The following is a 22,562-nucleotide window of genomic DNA, read 5'->3' as shown; positions in this document are numbered from 1 at the left end:
GACTCAAATTAACAATGAGACGGTCAGATTGGTCAACGACTCATCTATGGAATTATTGATTTCTCCTTTTGGTTGAAGGACATCATTACAAAATAAAAAACTTCAAAAACCATATCCCATGTTCTCCTGTGGTGTCAGGAATAAAATGCTCATTAATACTGTTGATTTGAGATTATTTTACACTTTTAAAAGGATAGGGGATATTGTGGTGAGAATGAATTTCCTTCCATACCTTAACAAAATGTATTTAACTCACAGGATAACTGTAAATACGATTTAATCATAATTAGAGTTATTCAGGAGTGGTTTGGTGGCCAAAAGGTAAGGCGTTGGTCTTGTAAACCAAAGATCAGGGGTTCAATTCCCATCCATACCTTTAAGTAAGTCTTAATGTGGTTTCCTGGAAAGCACTCAGACACCACACCACATTGCAAACTTCTCTGGGCCAAATTTCTGTAACACTGTGAACCCGGACTACCTCAAGTTTCTTGTTGATTGGTATGTGATCACGATATCATCACCACATATCGATTTATACTTTAATTAAATTGCTCAAATCTTTCTTTTGCACAAGAGTCTCTCCTGACTCCCTCTCCTGAATCGTTTTACTTTTTTAATCACAGTATCCAGAATCTTATGGATGTAAAAAAAAGAAATCCAGATTATTTTTCGAACATTACACTTTTATTTCACTTTTCTGCTACTATTATTTAACACTGCATTCACATATTAAAGAATTGTCGCTGTACCATTGGAGGTTTTTACGGTCGGTGACTTCATCAGGTTGAAGATGTTCCTCCAGTGAAGGGCTCCTCACCTCCATCAATCAAAGTAATAACTCTGAACGAAGACGGAGTCCATGCCTCTGAAGACGGGACAGAAGTTGTAGATGAGCGCTCTCTCCTCCTCCTCCCGACTCGGGAAACTGTGGTTGTTCTTCATGGCTGGAAGGGAAGTGAGAAAGGAGGTGAACAAAAGACGGAAAAGGCAGAACGTAGTCAGGAGTATGTGTTTGTGTTTTCTTTCATGTCTTTTTACAAAGACGACTTGAACAAAACCTCAAATGAGGGCGACACAAAACCCTTAGATTTGCTCAGTCTATTCTATTGGTGAAACTCCACGAACATCTGCAGGGTTGTTTGGATTCAGTCTTAATTTAACTTCACAAGAAAATGGGTCCGGGAATTATTATCAGTTTCACATGGGCGGAGCTATATTCTTATTGGATGAGTTAAAGAAGAAATCATTGGAGTGATACTGGTTTGAAAACCAGTCCTAATAAATAATACCACAACGGCATACAAAGCAGGTGGAGTCACTCTGAGTTACGATATGGTGGCATGGTGGGAAAACGGTAAGGTCGCAGGTGCAATCAAATCATCTGTTGTCTAGGTTTGTGTAAGTTTACTCAGTGTTGTATAATGTTAAAAACAATGGATTATATATCCCTGGTGTTACCTTCAGAGACGAAGAAGCTGGCAGAGTAGAAGGCGACTCTTGTTGCAGCAGTGGAGTGAATCATCCCCGGTTTGTCAACCCACTCAAAGGGGTTTTTCTCCGGATGCCAAAGAACTCCATAAATTGGATACCGGTAGGCTGGAAACCACCAGAGACAATGTCAGCACACCTCACTCATGCACAGAGTTATTTTCTATCAGATGATCGTCTCTCGATCTTCCTGAACTCGTCATTCGAGCTGTTTTCCAACATGAAACTGATTCATTTGCTCTGACCTTCGTGCTCATGGTCCCTTTACATCAAACTACACTCAAAGTACCTTCCATAGTTGAGATGAATTCCTGCTTCCCATCGTGGTTCGTCGACAGGACCTTGTAAAACTTCTTCAGCGTGGGATTCGCGCTGAAGTTCTGAAATCCACACATTTAACATCGTTAGAGTTTGAGTCGTGCTTTGCTCCTTTTGTGTGAATGAATACACGCACTTTAAACATATTCAATCCCTTTGTTTTAAGCAGGAACATGCAATGGGCGTGATGGTGGTAGTGTGGTGCAATGATTAGAGCTCACAGGTCAAAGACGATGTGTTTGAACCTGATAACTGATCAGTGGTAACCAAAATACTGTTGATTCATTGTCGAGGCCGTAATTTGATTCCATAACAAGGCACAATCAGTGGCATGGTGGCCAAGTGGAAAGGTCTTGGTCTTGTAAACCAATCCCCATTTATTCCTTTGATAAGTGTTAGGTGTGTAATCTACCTTGAAGAAGAACATCAACAGAAATTCAATGTTCTGATCTTGTGAAAAGCTTTGGTTACATTTCATTTAGGTTAAAAGAGAAATACTTTGCCCCGATACCACAACTACAGGAGCTAGAAAAGGAAAACCAGTAAATGACCAGTAGGAAACACCTTGGTGGACAGACTCCACTTGTGGAAGTTGGCGGTGATGTTTTCCTCGGTCAGAGACCTCAGCACATCTTTGGGGAAACTCCGAAACAGACGGCTGGAACGAGCTCCTGTGGGACAGACACAGATTTGTGGTGAGGAAGGAGGATCTGTTAAATCCTGGACTCTAACATCATTGGACATTTTGACTGGAGTCAGTGAGGGACGGCCAAGGTTCCTTCAACTCAATGAGATCACGTGTGGAGTTCAAAACCCCAGCAGGTTGCTGCAGAAAGCTTAGTAGAACTGAAAATGTAACTTTATATTGATTATAGCTATAAGAGTGACGGTGTGTCTCATTTGCATTGGCTCCGCCCACATCATACAACTCCAAACACCATGAATGAGGAGGCTGGGGATAGAACACAATAACATTTTAAATCCGGAACTTCATCAGGATAATTTGCTCTTACAGATAATTTTCCAGCAGGATTCCTATAAAAGGAATCCCTCACTAACTGTCTCAAGTAAAACCTCAAGATCTCCTCTAAACCATGTGTAATAGGGCGTAGTGGCCAATTGGAAAGGCGTTGGTCTCGTCAACCAAACGTCATGGGTTCAATCCCTATTCGTGCCTTCATTATGAATATGGTGATTATGCCTGATGGTTACAATAAATTTTAAAAAGTATGACACTTCACTTTAAATCAGTGGAATTTACTGGATAACTGTTCACATCCCAAAGAATGTGTGAAATCGTTTTTGTAACAGAAGGGTAGGAAAGAAGAGTGAGGTTAAGAGGTTTCTGAAGTAAGTTTAAAAAAGGAAGATCAGATCAGTCTCATTTGTATTGGCTCCGCCCACATCATACATCACTAGACACCACGAATGAAGAGGCTGTGGATTGAACACAGGTACTATTTGAATCCTTAGGCATTTAGGTTGATTTGATCTTTCTGATAATTTTCCAGCAGGTTTTCTATAAAAGGAATCCTTCACTAACTCTCTCAAGTAAATATTTGCTGAATCTGCATATCAATGTAGATACAGAGACTGGAAACATGCTTTGGAATAGTGGCCAAGTGTCAAGGCCTTGGTGGGTCAGCCAAACATCATGGGTTCCGTCCCTATTCGTGCCTGTGAATATGGTAATTATGCTTGATGGTTAATATAGATTTGTAACACTAGGATACAATCTAAATTCACTTGTGGGTTCAATCCCCATTTAGCCTTTAAATTAGTGGAATTGACAGGATAACTGTTCACATGCCAGAGGACTGGTGAAGTAGTTTTTGTAAGAGAAGTGAGAAAAAGAAAAGAGTCCTGATGTGAGTAAGTTTAAAAAAGGAAGATCAGATCAGTCTCATTTGTTTTGGCTCCGCCCACATCATACATCACTAGACACCACGAGTGAAGAGGCTGTGGATTGAACATATATAATATTTGAGTCCTTCAGGTGTTAGGATAGTTTTGCTCTTAATGGTAATTTTCCAGCAGGATTCTTATAAAAGGAATCCCACATCAAATGTCTAAAACAAAAAACATCAGTGAAAAATTACGGTTTGTTCTGCAATAATTTTAAGATACCAAGAAAAAGATATGTGATAACTATTGATGTGTCCTCCGGTGTCGAGGCTTTGAAGCGTGTTTTGAGTAATCAAGGATGATTTTTGTGAAGCGCGTATCGAGGCTTGTGTTGATGACCTATGTGATGATGATCAAAGCCTCGCGAGCCGGCCGAGCACGTCACTGATTCAGGAAATGGTTCGCGGGTTTGGTGTGTGATTCAAAATATAAGGGGCCTCCAAGCGCACTGGATTCCTCCTCACACTACTTGTCTTGGGACTCTAGTGTGCGTTTGCTTGCAATATATTCTAGAGTTTTGTTTGTCTGTACAAAATTGAAGTATCTTTTCTTGTACCCCAGCTTCATCTGTGCCCTGTGAAAGGATCGTTTCTAAAGCAGGTAAAATTATTTCTAAAAAGGAAACCGCCTGAAACCCAGCAATGTGGAGAACTGCTGTTTTTTAATAAAAATAAATAAACTATTATCCCTATTGTACGTGTTACGTGTATTGGCATCACAAACATGATTAAATCATTTATTCAATTCAAAGCTTCACACACCAAAGCCGTGGTTCATTATAATAAAATGTACATTTAATGTCCACTTGATGACGCAGTAGAGCAAATGAAGCATCATGAAGCTTCGGCCTATGAGCGAACCAATTGGATGGGAAGCTTCAAAGCTTCATGAAGCTTCATCTCGCCATCACTAGTCTTAACCCATCAAAACGTTAATATGGTGAAGTGTTAGTCTCGCAAAACCAAAGATGTCTATAAAAACGTGTTTCCATCAAATAAGGACGTGTGAAGTTCCTCATGACAGAACAGAAGTGATGATGTGAGGTCGCTCAAAGAGAGAGAGCAGAGGACAGTGAACTTTACTTCGTGTGAAGTTGAGCGGCAGAGCCACAGCGTGGGTGTCAGTGAGCGTGAGCAGGTGTTTCTTCGCTGTTAGGACAGTCAGCTGCTCGAAGCCCAGACAAGTTCCCCAGACGGGGAAGTAGTCCGAGGCATCGTTGGCCTGCAGGAGGAGAGAGGGAGGAGAGAGAGAGGAGAGATGGAGGAAAGAGGGAGGGGAAGATTTGAAAACCTTTAATTACCCAGGATATGTTTCCATTGTCTGGCTTCTTTGTCTTCATCTGTTCTAGTCATGTGACAGTTATAAACAAGCCAGATTGAACCCAAAGAAAGAAAGTGACAATCTGCACAGTGTTGGACGATTGGACGAGAACCGACGTCCAACAGGACAATACATGAGAGGAAAAGGAAGACACTTATAATCTCATTGGTATCAGATGTGACTTCATCATTAACACAGTTAAACAAGTTTAATTTACCTTCAGAGCCAAGTTGTATAAGATCTTTGCGGCACGACTGTACTGTGATGTCAGCAGATTGGAACTTCCTCCTGGCAGCAGCAACCTGCGGGGAGACCGTGCTCCGTTAGGCCGGAGATGTACCTGCTGTTGTGAACATGGTTGTTCACATACTTATCTACATGTACTACGTGTGTTACCGGAGGATACCACTAGAGGGCACACTGGAGAAATCAGACCCTATAGAGATTCCAGTTTTGCATGATGTAAACAATAAACATGGCGACCCTCGAGGAGGTTATTATAATGTTCATTCTGAGATTATCCAAATGGTCGTAGGGTAAACGGAGCAGCCATCATGCATATATGTGTACTCAACAGCAAGTATATCTCCGGCTTTAGTGATTTATCCTGAACAAAATCATCTAAATACAATTCTGAAGATTTCACATTATACATAACAGTGAGGAGCATCTACAGACATACAGAGATCAGAGCAGTGGTAAACTCACCCGTTTATTGAGTTGAATATCTTGGTGTATTCTTCTTCTGTGAGATTTACTCTGATGGGGAAAAAATATGTGGAAAACTAATTAATGCCACAAAAAACAATTAACCATCAATGACAATTCAAACCCTAACGTATCAATGTGAATTTGAAACAGCAGCTGTAGAAGGTTTGTGATCTCAACATGTAGAGGAAACTCAGGACCTACACGTTATAGCACATATATTTATAACCCCACCCACATCAAATCACACACCATGACTGACAGGTCTGTGGGCCAGGGATACATCCCAGTTAAACCAGTGTGGGAGTTAGGACGTTTAACTCTTTAAGTATTTATCCAGAAGGATTCCTATAAAAGGAATCCCACCTGATGATTGTGACAAATTAAATGCAGACATCTTGTAGATGAAGAGTTATGGAAATACATCTTGAATTATACTCCATCATCAGGTTTAACAGCCCAAGAGAGAACGTAAGCGAAACCCTAACATCAGATATGAGGACAGGTCACTTCTTACTGAGTAAAATCCCCATTGGAGTTAATGCTGAATCAATAACCAGCTCAAAATTAATCTCTCCTGTCTTCTGACATCACTTGAACTTCTTTTTATCAACAGACAAAAAGACAAAATTACTCAGTAGGATCCAGAATAAACTTTTTCCAGTTGTCTCTAGCTTTACACTTGAGTTATTGATATCTGTATCAACTGTTTATTCTACTTTTCATTCCGTTGAATTGTAGGTTTCAGATGTTGCACGTCCAGACATGTTGTGTCAAAGCACATTTCTCATTTAAAAGAAAGAACGGAGAAGAATGCAGTTGAGATCTGAATCTCAGGAACAAGCCAGGGAACTGAACCCTCCGGCAAAGAGGGAAGTCATAAATCAGATTTCTGAGTGGTCCTACCTGACAGGTACGACTCTGGCCCCGGCTGCCTCCAGGTATTTCACATAGGAAGCAGCGATGTAGGAGAAGCCCCTTGTAGCCTGTTCGTTTTTACGGCTTTCCTGTGCCAAGACCCCTACAGAGGATAGGAGACGGTTAACGCACATGCACAACTATCACAGAGATATACACATAAAGAGAAGTCGATGCAAACGTATGTTGCCCGGTTTTGTGATGGTGATTCTTCCCTGAACCTGCATCTGTGTCCAGAAACCAACATTGCTCTACTATTGAGACAAACATCATGGAAAAACAAATCCCATCATGCATCACCAGCAGCAACAGACCTGTGATATTACTTTTTACATATCTAATTCATATTTCTAGTGTTATTTCTATTCTACACTGGTTCTCTGCATTTCACTGTATTTCCCCTTATCTTTAGTATATTGTTTTATTCACATTATGTTGTGTAATTTATTGTTGTGACTGTAAATCTTCAATCAAACTGATATAATGTGCATTGTTGTAAATTAAATGATGACATAATAGTAAGATAGCAACACACACTCTCTATCTCTCTCTCTCACAAACACGAGCGCGCACACAAACACACACACACACACACCTTCTCTAGGACATCTCCATGTTAAATAACATAAGAAACCAACCACCGCTCCCTGCACGGTCACCGACACACAGAGGCACATGAAGCCGAGTCTTACCGATGATGGGTCGGCTGTTGAGCGGCTGGTCCATCGCTCCGCAGCAGAGAGAAGCGGCCAGAACCGCGAGCAGGGCTGCAGCCGGCCGACACATGTCCGACCAGGAGGAGGAGGAGGACGACCAGGAGAACCCGCAGGAGGAGAGTGATGCGTCAGAGAGGAGGAGAGGAGGATTTGTGTTTTTATACAGAGAGAAGATGATTCCTGTGTCTTCACCTCCTTGCAGGCTTCTGCTCAGTGACGTGAGGAGGACCTCTCTGCAGATATAAGCCAGCAGCAGCCTCCTCCTCCTCCATCTCCTCCTCCCTGTCACTCACATCTTGTCTCCTCCTCCCTCTCCTCCTCAGGTACAGCACAGGTAATATAGCTCCTCATAGAAACAGTTAAAATATACATCGTTTTACAGAATAGACAGATAGATAGATAGATAGATAGATAGATAGATAGATAGATAGATAGATAGATAGATAGATAGAGAGATAGATAGATAGATAGATAGATAGATAGATAGATAGAGAGATAGATAGATAGATAGATAGACAGACAGACAGACAGATAGATAGATAGATAGATAGATAGATAGATAGATAGATAGACAGACAGATAGATAGATAGATAGATAGATAGATAGATAGATAGATAGATAGATAGATAGATAGATAGATAGAGAGATAGATAGATAGATAGATAGATAGATAGATAGATAGATAGATAGATAGATAGATAGATAGAGAGATAGATAGATAGATAGATAGACAGACAGACAGACAGACAGACAAGGAGGTGAAGACACAGGAATCATCTTAGATATATAGATAGATAGATAGACAGACAGACAGACAGATAGATAGATAGATAGATAGATAGATAGATAGATAGATAGATAGACAGACAGATAGATAGATAGATAGATAGATAGATAGATAGATAGATAGATAGATAGATAGATAGATAGAGAGATAGATAGATAGATAGATAGATAGATAGATAGATAGACAGACAGACAGACAGACAGACAAGGAGGTGAAGACACAGGAATCATCTTAGATAGATAGATAGATAGATAGATAGATAGATAGATAGATAGATAGATAGACAGATAGATAGATAGATAGATAGATAGATAGATAGATAGATAGATAGATAGACAGATAGACAGATATATGTGCTGATGGAGATATTTTTCAGTATAAATACTTTAAGTTGATTGAAAGACGTAAGTAGTCGAAGCAGAGTATTTATCCACATATAAATACAGTTTTAAAGATAAACAACAGACGCTGTTACAACAACAAAACTACCTGTGCTTTATTCACCCCCCCCCCCAGGGGTAAAGTTGTACAGAAGCAGAGAATAGGCGTCGTCTCTTCTTTGTGTTTTCATAGTTTTTAGCTCACACTGTATTTTTGTAAACTTGAACTCTTCTTCTCTTCTGGAAAGACAAGTAAAACTACATACTGTGTGTGTACTTGTACCTTTGTGAGAAAAGTCGGTCCTCACTTTCAATGGGCTGTTTGAGGGTTAACACTTGGTGTCAGGGTTAGAATTAAGTTTAGATTAGAGTTAGGTCTCTACAGCCCTAAAGTATGAGTACAAATGTGTGTGTGTGTGTGTGTGTGTGCGTGTGTGTGCGTGTGTGTGTGTATGTGTGTGCGTGTGTGTGTATGTTTGTGTGTTCCTCTTTCAGTGCTGCAGTATTCACTGTCCAATCTCTCCTCTGCTTTAATTTGTCCTCAGTGTAACATCTGGTCACTGGACGGTGACAGAACAGAGCGATTTAGATAGAGGAAGTGATGTGTGTGAGTCTGTGTGTGTGTGTCTGTGTGTGTGTGTGTGTGTCTGTGTGTGTATACGAAAGAGAGCGAGAGAGAGAGACTGTGTGTGTTTAAACTAGTGTAGAATGAATACTGCAAGGTGAATGTGTTTTAGATTGTGTGTGTGTTCATTTGATGAAGTCAGCAGTTTGTAATGCAGTAAGCTTCACACTGTATTGCAGTGGGGGGGGGGGGGGGGGGCTTTACACTGTACCTCCAGTGACTGAGCACAAGGGGTCACACTCTTCCCATTTTCATGTTCTGTGTGAGTGTGTTTCTGGCTTCGGCTTTTACATCACACATCATTTAGCTGTCCAGTCAGGCACGGGGGTTCGAACCCCAGAACAGCATGGCTTCTTCCTCACTGCAGTGTTTCCTGTTCAGGTCGACCTCCTTCCTCACACACACTTCCAGTGGATTCCTCTTGGAGCGTTGCCCTGCACCGCTCACTGGGCCATCAAAACCAGTATCAACAGCCACCTATACCCCCCCCCCCCTGTCCTCGACACCGAGAGGGTTAACAAACTCTGTGCAATGTTGCCGGGTGCGGCTGAGATGTGATCAGCTTGTTGTGTGTTTGTTAACGGTCGTTAACTCGTTCTTGTTGGGTTGTCGTTTGTTATTCTCTTCACTTCATTGTGCTGCTCACCCAGACTCCTCATGTGGATTCACCAGGCCTGAAGGAGGCCGGCCCGGATCTAAGTTATTTTGTTTATCCCAACAGGATATTCCTTTGGTCCCTTTTTGGGGGGGCCATCAGATTGTGGCCCCGACCCGCTGCCCCTCACCCATTGATCCTGGTTAGTATTGTAGTTGGGGATCTTATTTTGAAAAATCTACAGTTAACGTTGCTGCTGTGCTGCTTCCCTGACTCCTGTAGATGCTAACTGGGTTCCAACTGCGGTTGTGTATTTTATAACTGTTATTTTATAACACTTAACACCAGCTGATGATGCCGGACGGTTTGACTTTTTTATTGATGATGTCCTCCAGCAGAATAACTGATCAAATCTTTATTATTCATCTCTTTGTGTTGATAATTTGTTTGTCAAAATCGATAGAGCTCAGTCTAAAAAGGCAGCTTTGCTCATTATGTGTCTTCAAGATACTTTTTTGGGACTTTGGAATGTGCAGTTTCCTTGTGATTGAACTTTGTTTTGTGTATTTGATTTGTTTAGACTTGTCTTTGTCTGCTCTTTGAGTTTTTCATCTCTTGTTTTATTTCCTAACCTCTTTAAGCTGCTTTGCGATCATGCACAGGACTCCGCAGCTCCTCTATATGTTCTCCTGAGGAGGTGCATGTTTCTATGTTCTGTCTCTTACTGACAGCTCCTTGTATAAAGTCTGTAGAAATCCAGTCCGGACCTGAGCAGCGGCGTTTGGAATCGGTTCAAACTGAGCAGCCCTGAGGCGTCGGAAGAGCAGATTTCAAAACAGTGAATCCGATTTAAAGCTGAGACTTGTGAGGAGCTGGCACATGTCTCAGTTATTCTATGTCAGATTAAATGTCCTGAAACTCAGAGCCTAAAGAAAACTGGTCCAGATACGTCTGGTCTGCGCTGTTTGTGAACCATGTGTTGAACTAACGACCCTTCAAGCTCAAATCGATCGGAACCGGAATGAGCTCTGGACTCGGACTCTGCATCCATCCGGCCCAGACTGCTCAGAATGTACTCTGAATCCTTCAGAGGACGTGTAGAATGTGTGGGATTGTGTGTATTCAAATGTTCTGGTCCTTCGCCTCAGGCCAGTTCTGTTTGCTCTGGTGAGACGGTTTTAATTGTGCTGTCGCTAAACAAGGGAGAACAACCCGTTCCACCCTCTCCTCTGGGATTCCACCATGATGTTCTGCAGAGCTCCTCACAGGCGGGATGAGAGAACGTGGACAGTGGAGCTTCCACGGGTTGTTTGATGAACGACCCCTTTCGACTTCTGCCCTTTGTACAAAGCTGTGGCCAAACAGACTCATCCTGCACCTGGGCACAGTCACATCATTTTCATATCGAACGTTTAATTCCCTCATCATGTTTGGGATCTACGTTGGTAGGTTTAATCCACAGATGTGGTGAGAGGTCTTCAGGTGCATTCGACTCATTGCAGTTCCGTGCAGCGCTGACTCAAAGTGATGCACATGGACCCGGCTGCAGTCGGACAGATGTTTTCCTCCAGCAGCAGCCGCCTCTGTGACGACACAAGCCTGCTCTGATTGGCTGAAGGCTTCAGTGACACGTGTCTTGTATTGTTATTCTAGGAATTTTAACAGATGTGTGTTCTTCCCTTTATATCCAGAAATGAAACATGTTGAAAACTGAACTCTCTTTCATCTTCTTCTGACAGTCTCTGAGTATTTACACCTTGTAGTTTTCATTTTCAGCTAAAATAAAGATCTCCGTCAACTGTGTTGTTCATTGTTCTTCTTGCAAAAACAGCTGGATTTCCAAAACATCTGTTTCATCCGCAGTGAAAAAAGCTAACGCTGTGAGCTCAGCCGTTGGTCTCGTCTCCCTGACGCTGTGAGAAGAAGGAGTCGGACTTGACGTCTGTGTTGTTTCGACTCCACCCTGCAGCTGCTGGTGGATTTAGTCGGACCCAGTCGGACCAGGTCCATCTTCTGACAGCAGAGAGCAGGTCACGACTCCATGTGGAGCTGCTGACTGCTGCAGGGCCGTGATGCAGACGTGATGCCATCAGACCCAATAACAATCGAAGCTTTGAGTTTTAACTGGACAGTGTAAATATGAAACACACAATTTGTTTAATGGGGTCTTGGACTCACAGAACCTTTACAATAATTACCTGTCAGTCAGTCTGTCAGAGAGAGACGTCAGCGTGTCAGACCCAGTTGATGCTGGTCCGATGGAGCAGTGTCTCTGCTCGGTGTCCACACCAACCTGCACCTCAGACTTTGTATGGATTTGATTCTATTTCAAGAGAACACACATGGAATTTGTCCCGGTGACAGTTTGGTAGAAACTCTGACAACTCAATTAACTAAACAAGCTCCGGTGCCGTCACAAGGTCGACCCCCCCCCCCCCCACCTTGCACGGCAACAATCAGGAACACTACGGCTCGACACTCACTGAGCTCATCAGGTTCGGGCTTTATACAGAGCAGGGACTCACGGGGGGGGGGGGGGGGGGGGGGGGGGTTTCAGCTCTTGAAGCTAAATACTTTCAGCCATTTTATTCCACGTAAACGTTTACAGATATAAATACACTTTGATATTTGAAGGTATTTTCTTTACACGTGTTTTCTTCTCCTCGCTCGCAGGTTATTAGATGTCTCAGGTTGTGAGACATCTCCCTCACACAGGCGGGTCGCCATTAATTGGACCGGAAGTGTGACCTCAGGCAATTATACGAGCAGAGCCCCGCCCCCACTGCACCCTGAGCACGTGACCACCTCACCTGTGCTCCTGCTCCTTCTGCTTTTATTCCACAGGAAGTGGGTTTTATTCAGAAATGTGCCCCCATGTAAAATATGTGCCTGGATGGGAAATAACCTCTGAACTGGTGATGAACCAGGGGTGAGAGAGAGAGGGAGAGGGAGGGCGAGAGAGCTAGAGAGAAAGAGAGAGAGAGAGAGAGAGAGAGAGAGAGAGAGAGAGAGAGAGAGAGAGAGAGAGAGAGAGAGAGCGCATTGGTGCCGCAGCGGGACCGACTGTCACACGGACTGTCAGCGGGGTCGTTACCGGAGAGAAGCGACAGACTCACCGGAGGAGAGGGACCGAGAGGAAGAAGAGGAGAGAAGGAGCACCAGGGGGAAACCTTATATTTGCTGCGAGTCATCACCTCCGCCGGACAGGATCTACTTTTTCATCATCATTACTCCTCTTCATCATCCCTCCTCATCTTCACCCTCTTCCTACAGACCTCTCCTCCTCCTCCTCCTCTCCTTCATCACCATGCCGGGCTGGCGGAGGAACCTCACTTTCTGTCTGCAGAGGATGCAAGAGGAAGGTAGGAGAGCAAAGTCAATTCATGTGCGCACATGTTTGAGAATGCACGTGAGTGTGTGTGCGTGCATGAGTGTGTGTGTTTGCAGATAGTGTGTGTTTGAATCGGGGCTGGAATGTGCGCAGCTTGTTGATGGAGACACTTTGAATCTTTGCGTTTTACGCTTCATGTGTTTGGAGTTTTCCGGATCACTAGAAGTGCGTGCGTGCGTGTGCACGCGCCTTGGATGCGCATGTTCTCTCGGGCTGATTGAGAAACACCTGCAGCTTTGGTAATTGCGTTTGTAGGCTATACATGCGTGTGTGTGTGTGTTATTGTTGTTGTGTACGAGTGTGCGTGTGTGTAGGTGCGTGTGTGTGTAGCCAATGAGTGTGCGTGGACACGCTTGGTCTGCTGGAGCTGCGCGCAATGCGCACACGTGTCACCACAGGTTTGTTCCGCCGTTTTTGCAGAGCTCGTGCGTGCGAGGCTACTGATGCTTGCAGGTCAACGTGCGTGCCTGCCTGCGTGCGTGTGTGTGTGTGTGTGTGTCAGTGTGGCTGCGTGTTGGTCCTGCAGCATGAACACAGAAGGGGAGGGATGGTGTTCGTGCAAGCGCGTGCGTGATAATTCGGATACATGGATGTGGGCAACTGAGAAAGTGTGTGTGCGTGTGTGTGCGTGTGGCAGAGAGAGATCGTGTGTGTATGTGTGTGTGTTTGTGGCAGAGAGAGATTGTGTGTATGTGAGTTTGTTGCAGAGAGAGACTGTGAGTGTGTGTGTGTGTTTGCGTGTGTGTGGCAGAGCGAGACTGTGTGTGTGTGCGTGTGTTTGTGTGTGTGGCAGCGAGACACTGTGTGCGTGTCGGAGAGAGAGAGTGGTGTTGACAGTAGATGAGACTTTCTTGCTCCACATTAATAATCTGGACCCTGTGTGTTTGGATAGGTCATGTGTGGATGGAGCTGAATTCAGACGAGAGCTGAGGCTGATTCGCTCTATAGATTTATTATTGTCTGTTTCTTCAGGGAAAAGAACCAAAATGATGATATAAATATATATTATATCATCAATGCTGCTGGATGTGCAGGTCAATCTCAATTAGTTCACCTTCATTTGTGCCCCTTCGACAAACCAAGAGGAAAACTTGATGCTTCAGAGTTCAGACCTTCCAACTTTGTGATAAACAACAGAAAAGTCCCCTGTGTGGATAAAGCCGTGGATCTTCTGGGTTCGCTGTGGAAGAACCCACTCTGCCCCCCCCCAACATGTCTGCAGCAGCAGAGGAAAACCAACAGCGAGCCAAACCTTATCACTGGAGATCAGTGGCCGATCTCACTAAAGCTCTGAATCCCTGCAGACTGCATGCTTCCAGAATCTGTGGGAAGCCAGAGGAGCTCATGTCTGGACCTGAGGGGGTGAATGAGACTTTGAATAATAACATGGGGGGGGACATGCAGAGGGTATCACACTCAGATACTGTGAATGATAGAAGCTGCTGCCTTTACTAGAACAGTTAAAGTGCCTCATGTCAGACCATGTTCCTCCTGACGCCTCCCACTGAAAATCACTGTAACTAAATCTGTCGTGTTCCACACAGGAGCCTCAGCTGTGTGAAGTACGAGCCCTTGTGGTGGGATTTGGTATTGAAAACGGCCGGTTGGCTGACTGGTTGAGTGGGTGCCAGGTGTACGGAGGTTTGAGTCCTCTGCAGCAGCCTCTCACGCTCTCCCCCCTTTCACATTTAAACTCTGTAAAATCAATAAAGTCTTAAAACTCAATATACGGATTCGACCGGTTTGAACATTTGGACTCTGAGAGGATCTGATGCTTATTGTGTGAGTTTGTGTGTGTTTGTGTGTGTGAGGGATTTTAAATCAGTATTCTGGACACACAGTGACCCTGCTGTCTGAGGCCTTATGGAGCCGCGAGTGGCCCTTGATTGTACCAGTCCTTGACTTTTAATGAGGGGGGGGGGGTCAACCTGTTTCCGCTCGATAAAGACACAATCACAAAATAAACGTCCGAAATTTGAATTTAGCTTTTGTGCGTCTGGAAAATCTGAGAGTGTCACATCATTAAACGGTAGAGCAACAAGCAGGAGGAGGATCCACTGACCTGTTCTGTTGAATGTCTGTTATTTAGTTCTTACACTCGACTTTACATAGAGCTCATGAACTCATGTTAACCGGCAGATTTCAGATCTGTTTGTTTCATGGTGATAAAGAACGTGACTCATTCTAAAGACGTTCTGAGGTCAGTGGACACCGAGCACTTGCATGAACGCGTTTCTTTAATGTTGTGACGACAACAACCAATCACACGTTCCCACTTGGGACACGCAGCCACTGCTGAAGGGAACTACTGTGGGAACTAACCTCCACAGATGAGAACGTCCCAGGAACAAGCAGCTGTCACATCCCTCCGACCTCTGCTGGAATTAAAGTGATTTGATTGGCGAGAGCCCGCGTTTGATTATTGGTTTAAATGCAATCTGATTGGCTGGTGCCTGTTGAATGCAGAATAGCGATGTGAGACGTCACTCCAGTCAAAGTGTGTAACAGTGTGTTACGTTAAGGTTGGAGTGAGTCTCCAGGTAATCACTGTGTGTGTCCTGTCCTCTGAAGTCGTGGAGACGTGACTGTGTGTGTGCAGTTAACAGGAAATGACCACAACTGTCTAATGCATTTATAAGTAGCTGCTGTGTAACAGTTGTTTGATCGTCAAACTATCTCATTCCCCCCCCCGTTGAAGGACAGATAATGGATACGCAAGTGTGTGTGTGTCTGTCTGTGTGTGTGAGAGAGAGAGAATATTTGTGCGTGCAGCAGTCATCCATCACAAAAACGAAAGGGGGGGGGGAATTTAAGGGTACAAATAGCGATGGCATTCGTGATCTGCATGAACGGTCGGTAAAAAGATGAGGGGATGAAAAGGCAAATGAAAAGAGAGAGAGAGAGAGAGAGAGACCATGAGAGGGGAAGCCATGAGAGCAGAGACAAAAAAAGCCAGAGGAGAACGTGAAGGAGAAAGATAGAAGGTCCCGGTTCGGAGGCCTTATCAGTCGAAGGAGGAGATCCCATTAATCAGGAGGCGAGAAGATCAAATAATGTGCTGGTTAGTGGAGCACAGGCCTGGATTGTGTATGGGAGTGTGTAATAAAGTGTGAGTGTGCGTCGGAGCTCCAACTCCTTTTTAATGAGGGTTTAGTTGTGTTATCGCTGATGGGGGGGGGCAGGAGGCGAAGAGGAGGTCAGAGGGATGAAGATGATACTGACAACATTAAATATATAATGTATTAACCAGTTATTTAATCTTTTATTATCACGAGAAACTAACAACACAATCGATTTGCTCAAGGCTGCCCTGGACTGTCAGGCTCCGCCTCCGACCGCTCTGTAGTGGACTTCCTGTTTTGTTTTGGTGATGTCACTCAGCTTCCTGTCAGGTTCTACTTCCTGGTCATTGATTCACACTCACCTCCACCTGATGAAGGATCTGAATCTTAAATGTTCTTCAAGTTGTCAAAGTTCGACCCACAAAGTTCCTTTTCTCTGTGAATAGATCCTCTACTTCACTGACTTGACAGATATTTGTGTGTAATTGTTGTTGAGCTAAGTTCTATTCCCCGTCAAGGCCTCAGTGTCAGTCCCCCCCCACACACACCTCACCCCCCTCCGTCCCACTGGCGTTCAATAGACGTGTCTGATCCGTTTACAGAAGTGATACCTCAGGTTATGATGGTCGGTTTTCCAATGATATATGGATGAGGTGAAAACACCACACGCACCCCCCACCTGTGCTGAAGGTCACATGTTGATCTGTTGTTCAAACTGTTTTTCAGGGACCTGACGACCGGCCTCACTCATCGTGAAACGAGCAGAGCAGTTCATCGATGAAAATAACTCAAAGCTCGGAGCTGCTTTGAATACTTCACCCTTTGCTTCTAACTTCTGGATGAGGTTCTCTAAATGTGCTCCAGATGTTTGCTCTCTGATCACGTTTGGATGCGACGGTGGGAAATCTCTGTTTTCTGTTCATTTGTCTGATTCTTCACGATCAGCTGGTGACAGGTGCTTGTCTGAAAGATTCAACGCTGCTTGTCATTCTCCAGTAAACGTGTGCAGAGAAGAGGGCAATGGTTTTTTTTACTTTGACAACAAACATCATATCAATAGAAATGTTTTGGCATGCAGACGCAGAACCTCGTGCCAGCAGTTTACCCGAGGCGTCGCACACCTTTCACATTTTTCTCCAGTACACATAAAGTTCAAAGTGTTTGAACTTTAAAACTGCCGACCTTTCATAAAGGCTAGGTTGGGCCGAGAAGCCCAGAAAACAAACAGTCCCTCTCTGACTCCTTGAAGAAATGTGCAGTGTCGTGGCTTTTTTGTGTAGATTTGTATCATTGAGGTTTACGAGGTTGTGTGTCCGTCCCGAGCCGGAGGAGACAGGAGCTCACAGCCCAGAGAACATGGTTCCATCACATCTGTACCTGTAGCAGCTTGTGTCCATGCAGTTCCCTGGATGTTCTACATGGCACTATTAACAACACAGCTGATCTCATGTCTCTGATCAGAGGAAAGTTCATATCCACACAATGATGGACACTTTCACCTTTTGTCAACCATGTGAATTGGGGCCATGTCTGCAGATGTTAGGTTGCAGCAGCAGCTGTTCTCCTCTTCCATTTTCGTGATTCTTTGCCATATGGTGCGTCGTGAGCACAAACCTGAGCAGGCCTGAGTTTCCCCGTCTGACTCGATCTGTGGTTCACTTCCTAATGTTTGACCTGACACGTCAACATTCTTCCAAATCTCTCAAGAAACAGGATCAGAGCCAGACGGGACAAACTAAACATCTTTAGAGTTTTTATGGCAACTGAAACTACCACAGGTTCTCCTTCATGTTTGGAAGTGAGGTGAGGGGTGTTCAGCTGCAACGTGAACCTTCACCACTAGATGTCACTACATTCTGCACACTGAACCTTTTAAAGGAATATTAAAGTGGAAGAAGAAAGTGTCACACTGAGGACTTGTATTAAGCCTTCTGTCTGATGATTTCCATTTAACATCTGCTGTAACCCCGCGAGGAGTAAAACCATAAACAGAATGCATGTCTGTATCATCAGTTATCATGTAAACATATTTAATATTATCAATAAATGAATAGCTCCTTTATGGCCTGATGGAAAATCTTTGACTTCAGCAAATTGCCTTTACAGCCAGGGGCCCGGTTAAAGGAGTGTATTGTCGTCATAACCAGTTAGCTCTGCACTTAGAGAAGAAGCATTTCCACGGGTGTTGTTCTGTTTGCAGCTGCACTCATTGATTGTGAGGGTCAAGGGTTAGAAAACAATGCAAGTGAAGGAACGTCGGTGTCAGATGTTGAACAATGCAACGTACTATGAGCTCTGATCCCGTTTGTCACCAGTGTGTCTGTGAATCGTGTTAAAGCTGCTTCCTCTGTCTCTCCTGACGAGAGAAGAATCCAGGAATGTCCCGGTAGAAGCAGCAAAGGCAAACTGTCCACGTGATGCGTGTGGAAGGCATGTAGCCGGAGGTTAGCAGTGGGCGAGAGCGGTAACGCTGCCTCGGTCATAATAGGATCTGACGATGACTCATGCACAGCAGAAACAACAAACGCTCTTCTCTCATCCCTTCTTCCTTTTCCCCGACTCATCTCAGGCTTCCCTCGCGTCTCCCTCGCTCCTTTGTCGTCTCTCCACCTCCTCATCTCTCTCCTCCTCGTATCTCCCCATGAATCGGTTCCTCCTGCTTCTCTCAGTTTTGCCTCCTCTCTCTCTTTACTGGAGCGTTTCGCCCTCTCTCCGTTTTCTCTCGTGTTTCTTTGCTCTATTCCTCTTCTCATCATTCTCTGTATTACTTCTTTTTTTAATCCCGGTAATTTCATTCTTTTATATTTTCCTACCCCCCCCCCCCCCTATCACTGTAATCACCTTATCTCTGTAATGTAATAACTCTCCTGGCCACAGTAGATAGCGGCTGTTTTGCCACTTCATGTATTTTGCCAGCCAATCTCATTTTGGGAATTAGGTTGAGCGTCCAGATGACGCCTCCTCCGCTGCCAGAGTGTCGGATGGAGTCACTTAATGTTTCCAATGCCAGTTCAGTGATATTTATAATAATAAATAAAATAATTATGGGTTATCGTGAAAACAAAACTGTTGTTTATTCTACTATGTGTTCAAATGAAATGCGTTTGTTGCTGCTCCCTGCCTCTACGTGTGAATCCAAACGTTTGTAGATAACGTCAGTCCGACAGCTGTGCAGTGACATTACAGACTGTCCTGTCAGTAATATGCTTTATATCCAGTAAACTATCAATCTAATCTAAACTCAGATTATATACATGTGCTCCTCAAAGCCTGCTGCCACCACAGATTCTATATAAAAGCAGATGCATAGACGGGAAAGCAGTGGAAGCTCCTGTAACCTTTAATTTTTCAAATGAGCTCTTCTTTGAAAATGACTTTAGTTCTGACTTATTAATAATAAAACATTTCCTTCAATATCAAATGATGTTAGTTTTTTTAAAGATGGGAGTCATATTGATGATAAAGCCCTGTATGCAGTGGGAGCGTGGACACCGTGTGATTGACAGCTAGTAGCGTCCAGTGGGTGCAGGTGTAGGTGGGGTGGGGATCATTCTTGAACTCTCACTCAGCCTCCACCCCCCCCCCCCCCCTTGGTCCTCCACATGTGGTTTCTACTGGTTCCTAAAGACCAGAATGACGCTGGACAAAACCAATGGGTCTGTTTTCCGATGTTCATTCATTCATGAGACACTCCTGTGGTCAGCACATCTCATCCCCTAACAAAGTGCTGTTACCTCACAGTGTTGTGTCAGAGTCGTTAAATATTCACGACCGACTCCAGCGCAGATTGTTTTTTTTCCACAAACACACACACACACACACACACACTCAGTTGATGCAACAGTGCGACTGACCCGCTGTCTCTCTCTCTCTCTCTCTCTCTCTCTCTCTCTCTCTCTCTCTCTCTGTTGATTAAAGCCTGTTGTGCTCGTGCTGGCCTGATTGCTTTCTCAGGCACTTCTCCGAGAGGCTGAGCTGCGAAAAACCTCGGAGCCCGAGAAAGAGCAATTTGCAATTTCGTTGATTTCTTTCATGATCCTCAGTCCCTGGAAACCCGCTTGAGTCAAGTTGTCAAATCGCACACACTTGGCACTTTTCTTTATTCCTTGAAAGCCAAATGGCTTTTTGCAGAGGTACGTGTTTTCCTTTGCCAGCAGCACTCAGATCAAGAGCCTCCAGATGAAATGGGTTTTATTGCATGAACACGATTGGAATATTTTTTAAAGCGGCGTAAAGCATCAGTTCACGACTAAAGTAGTAGTTTTATCGTGTTTTACAGACATTTAAAATGTGCAGATCAGGGTCGGACTCGCTGCTACATTCAATCCTGGCAAATTCCAAGTTCCCTTGTATCTCCAGCGTCTGCACCACCGCACCAGTCCATGTGTAATGTGTAGGCTAGCTCTGCTAATGTTAGCCTAGTTAGCTCCATTAGCTCCGAGATACCTGCAGGGCTGGCATGTAGCTCGTCTGCAGCTGCCTCTTCTTCCTCCTCCTGTCCACTGTCCTTTTAACGTCAAGTTATTCTTCTGTTCTCCTACAATACATGTATTCCCACGTTGCCGGTGGCCTTGTGGCCCGCTCCTAGAACACGCCACCCCATCTGCCATTTCCCCATATTCACACAGATTGCCAGTCTGAGCCCAGTGCAGACCGGGGGCCTTTAAAAGACACTGGTTTATCACCAAGGTCATCGACTTACCAATCTCACAACCTCATCTCTGCTCCTCTGCTTCTGTCTGAGCTCCTCCACTTTCCCTTGTCCACCCCCTTTCACATAACCATGCAATTAAGTGTGACAGAGAGGAAGCGGGTGACATTCGACAAAGGTTCTCGGGGGGGGGGGGGGGGGGGGGGGGGGGTCGTTGAGTTCACGTGGCTATGCGGAATAAATGGTAAGTCAGGAGGATGCTTCTATTATCAGACCTTCAATATTATATGTGTGTTGTTGCTGCACTACTTTTCTTCCTCATTCCAACACGCACTCCTCTACATTATACAGTGTGTACGTGTCCCCCTCCAGGTTGTGTGTTCCTTTCTACTGCATACGCACAACAAACACACAACGCTCTTTGTCCTGAACTCGCTCCCCTTCACACAAACGCACACATTCAATCCTCAATGTTCTGCGTCTGTACAACAGAACACATCCTCGTTGTGTTTCTGTAACCCCCCCCCCCCCCCCTTGTTGGACCGAGCTCTGATCCTCCAATGTTCTCACACGTCCTGCTTCCACATCCTCTAATTATCTGATAAACCTCCTGTTCTGCTGTAGGTTATAAATTGTTCTGCTTCTAATCTTCTGTGCTGCTGTGGTCTGATGCACCCGCCCGCTGGTCCACTGTGTCTCACTCACAGCGAACTCTACACTTATTGGATTCTAACATGTGTAATGCATGCTGTTTGATGAGCGCTGGTTAAACGCTGGTCGGGATTAAATAGTGATGATCTCTGGGAATTTTAATGAGTTGACGGCTGCGCTCAATGGTTTTTAACGATGAGGGATAAATGAAGAATAAAAATGTCCGACTGAAAAATGGCCCTTAAATCTTAAATGTTGGTTAATTGGTCCAAGTTTGCAGGTCTGAGTTTGGATGTGGACTCAACATCTGGAGCCAAACTCAACCTCTGCATCTGCACTGTCAGCCAGTTGAATACTGAAGAAGCTCAACTCTTAACACAACAGTTTGTGAGCTTATTCCACGTTTAACCAAAGCTGTGATGTTTCCCTAGAAAGTGCAAACAGAAGTTTAAACCTGAACCTCAGTGTCTCGATCCATCACGTGTGAATATCAGAGCTTCAGTCAAAGATGCTGCTGCAAGTTTTCTCTGCTCGGAGAAAAGTGCTTTGATGAATAAACGGTTCAATCTGTTCAGAGGACGACTTCCAGCCTCCGTGGACGGATCCGTAAAACTCTCTGTGACACAGTTTGTAAAGTGAATGTCGGGGGGGGGGGAAATGTGTGAAGAACCATTTACTACTGCTCGTCCCTGCCGCTGCTCGGCTGCATCCTCTCCATCACACTCCCAAATCCTGCTGCAAGTTCCACTTCATCAGGCCGAGCTCAGCAATATCTCACAGGGTAAGAGAAGTGTGTGAGTGGGCGGGGGGGGGGTAAAGCTGTGGGTGAGATGGTAAAATCCAATGAACTCGAAATGAGACCGAGAAAGTTGTAAGGCCGTGAAAAGGGAAATAAACAAAAGAAGGATAATTGAATCTTTGAGGAGTGTTTTATTGATTCCTCAGCAGAACCTGCAGCCGCATTTCAATCGGTCCAATCACAGACCTGCCTCAGCTGGCTCCTCTGACGTGTTCAGCCTCCACTGAGACGAGGAAACAGATCCACA

General features: G+C 44.5%; 1 protein-coding gene and 1 non-coding gene across 2 annotated transcripts; one reads left to right on the top strand and one right to left on the bottom strand.

Moving 5' to 3' along the window:
- Positions 1 to 687: 687 nt before the first annotated feature.
- Positions 688 to 7,576, bottom strand: LOC133972967 (gamma-glutamyl hydrolase-like). Its single transcript, XM_062410605.1, has 9 exons — positions 7,350 to 7,576; positions 6,646 to 6,760; positions 5,740 to 5,790; positions 5,249 to 5,333; positions 4,794 to 4,932; positions 2,371 to 2,477; positions 1,778 to 1,868; positions 1,459 to 1,596; positions 688 to 944 (listed from the first exon to the last, which is right to left on the bottom strand). The coding sequence occupies exons 1-9, from the start codon at positions 7,441 to 7,443 to the stop codon at positions 823 to 825; spliced, it is 942 nt and encodes a 313-aa protein (XP_062266589.1). The 5' UTR covers positions 7,444 to 7,576; the 3' UTR covers positions 688 to 822.
- Positions 6,049 to 6,105, top strand: LOC133974921 (U7 small nuclear RNA). The gene has a single exon (XR_009924718.1). It is a non-coding gene; the product is annotated as a U7 small nuclear RNA (small nuclear RNA).
- Positions 7,577 to 22,562: the final 14,986 nt, after the last annotated feature.

This window comes from Platichthys flesus, chromosome 2 (assembly GCF_949316205.1).
Source record: "Platichthys flesus chromosome 2, fPlaFle2.1, whole genome shotgun sequence".
NCBI classification, from domain to species: domain Eukaryota; kingdom Metazoa; phylum Chordata; class Actinopteri; order Pleuronectiformes; family Pleuronectidae; genus Platichthys; species Platichthys flesus.
This window is presented reverse-complemented; position numbering and strand designations above follow the sequence as displayed.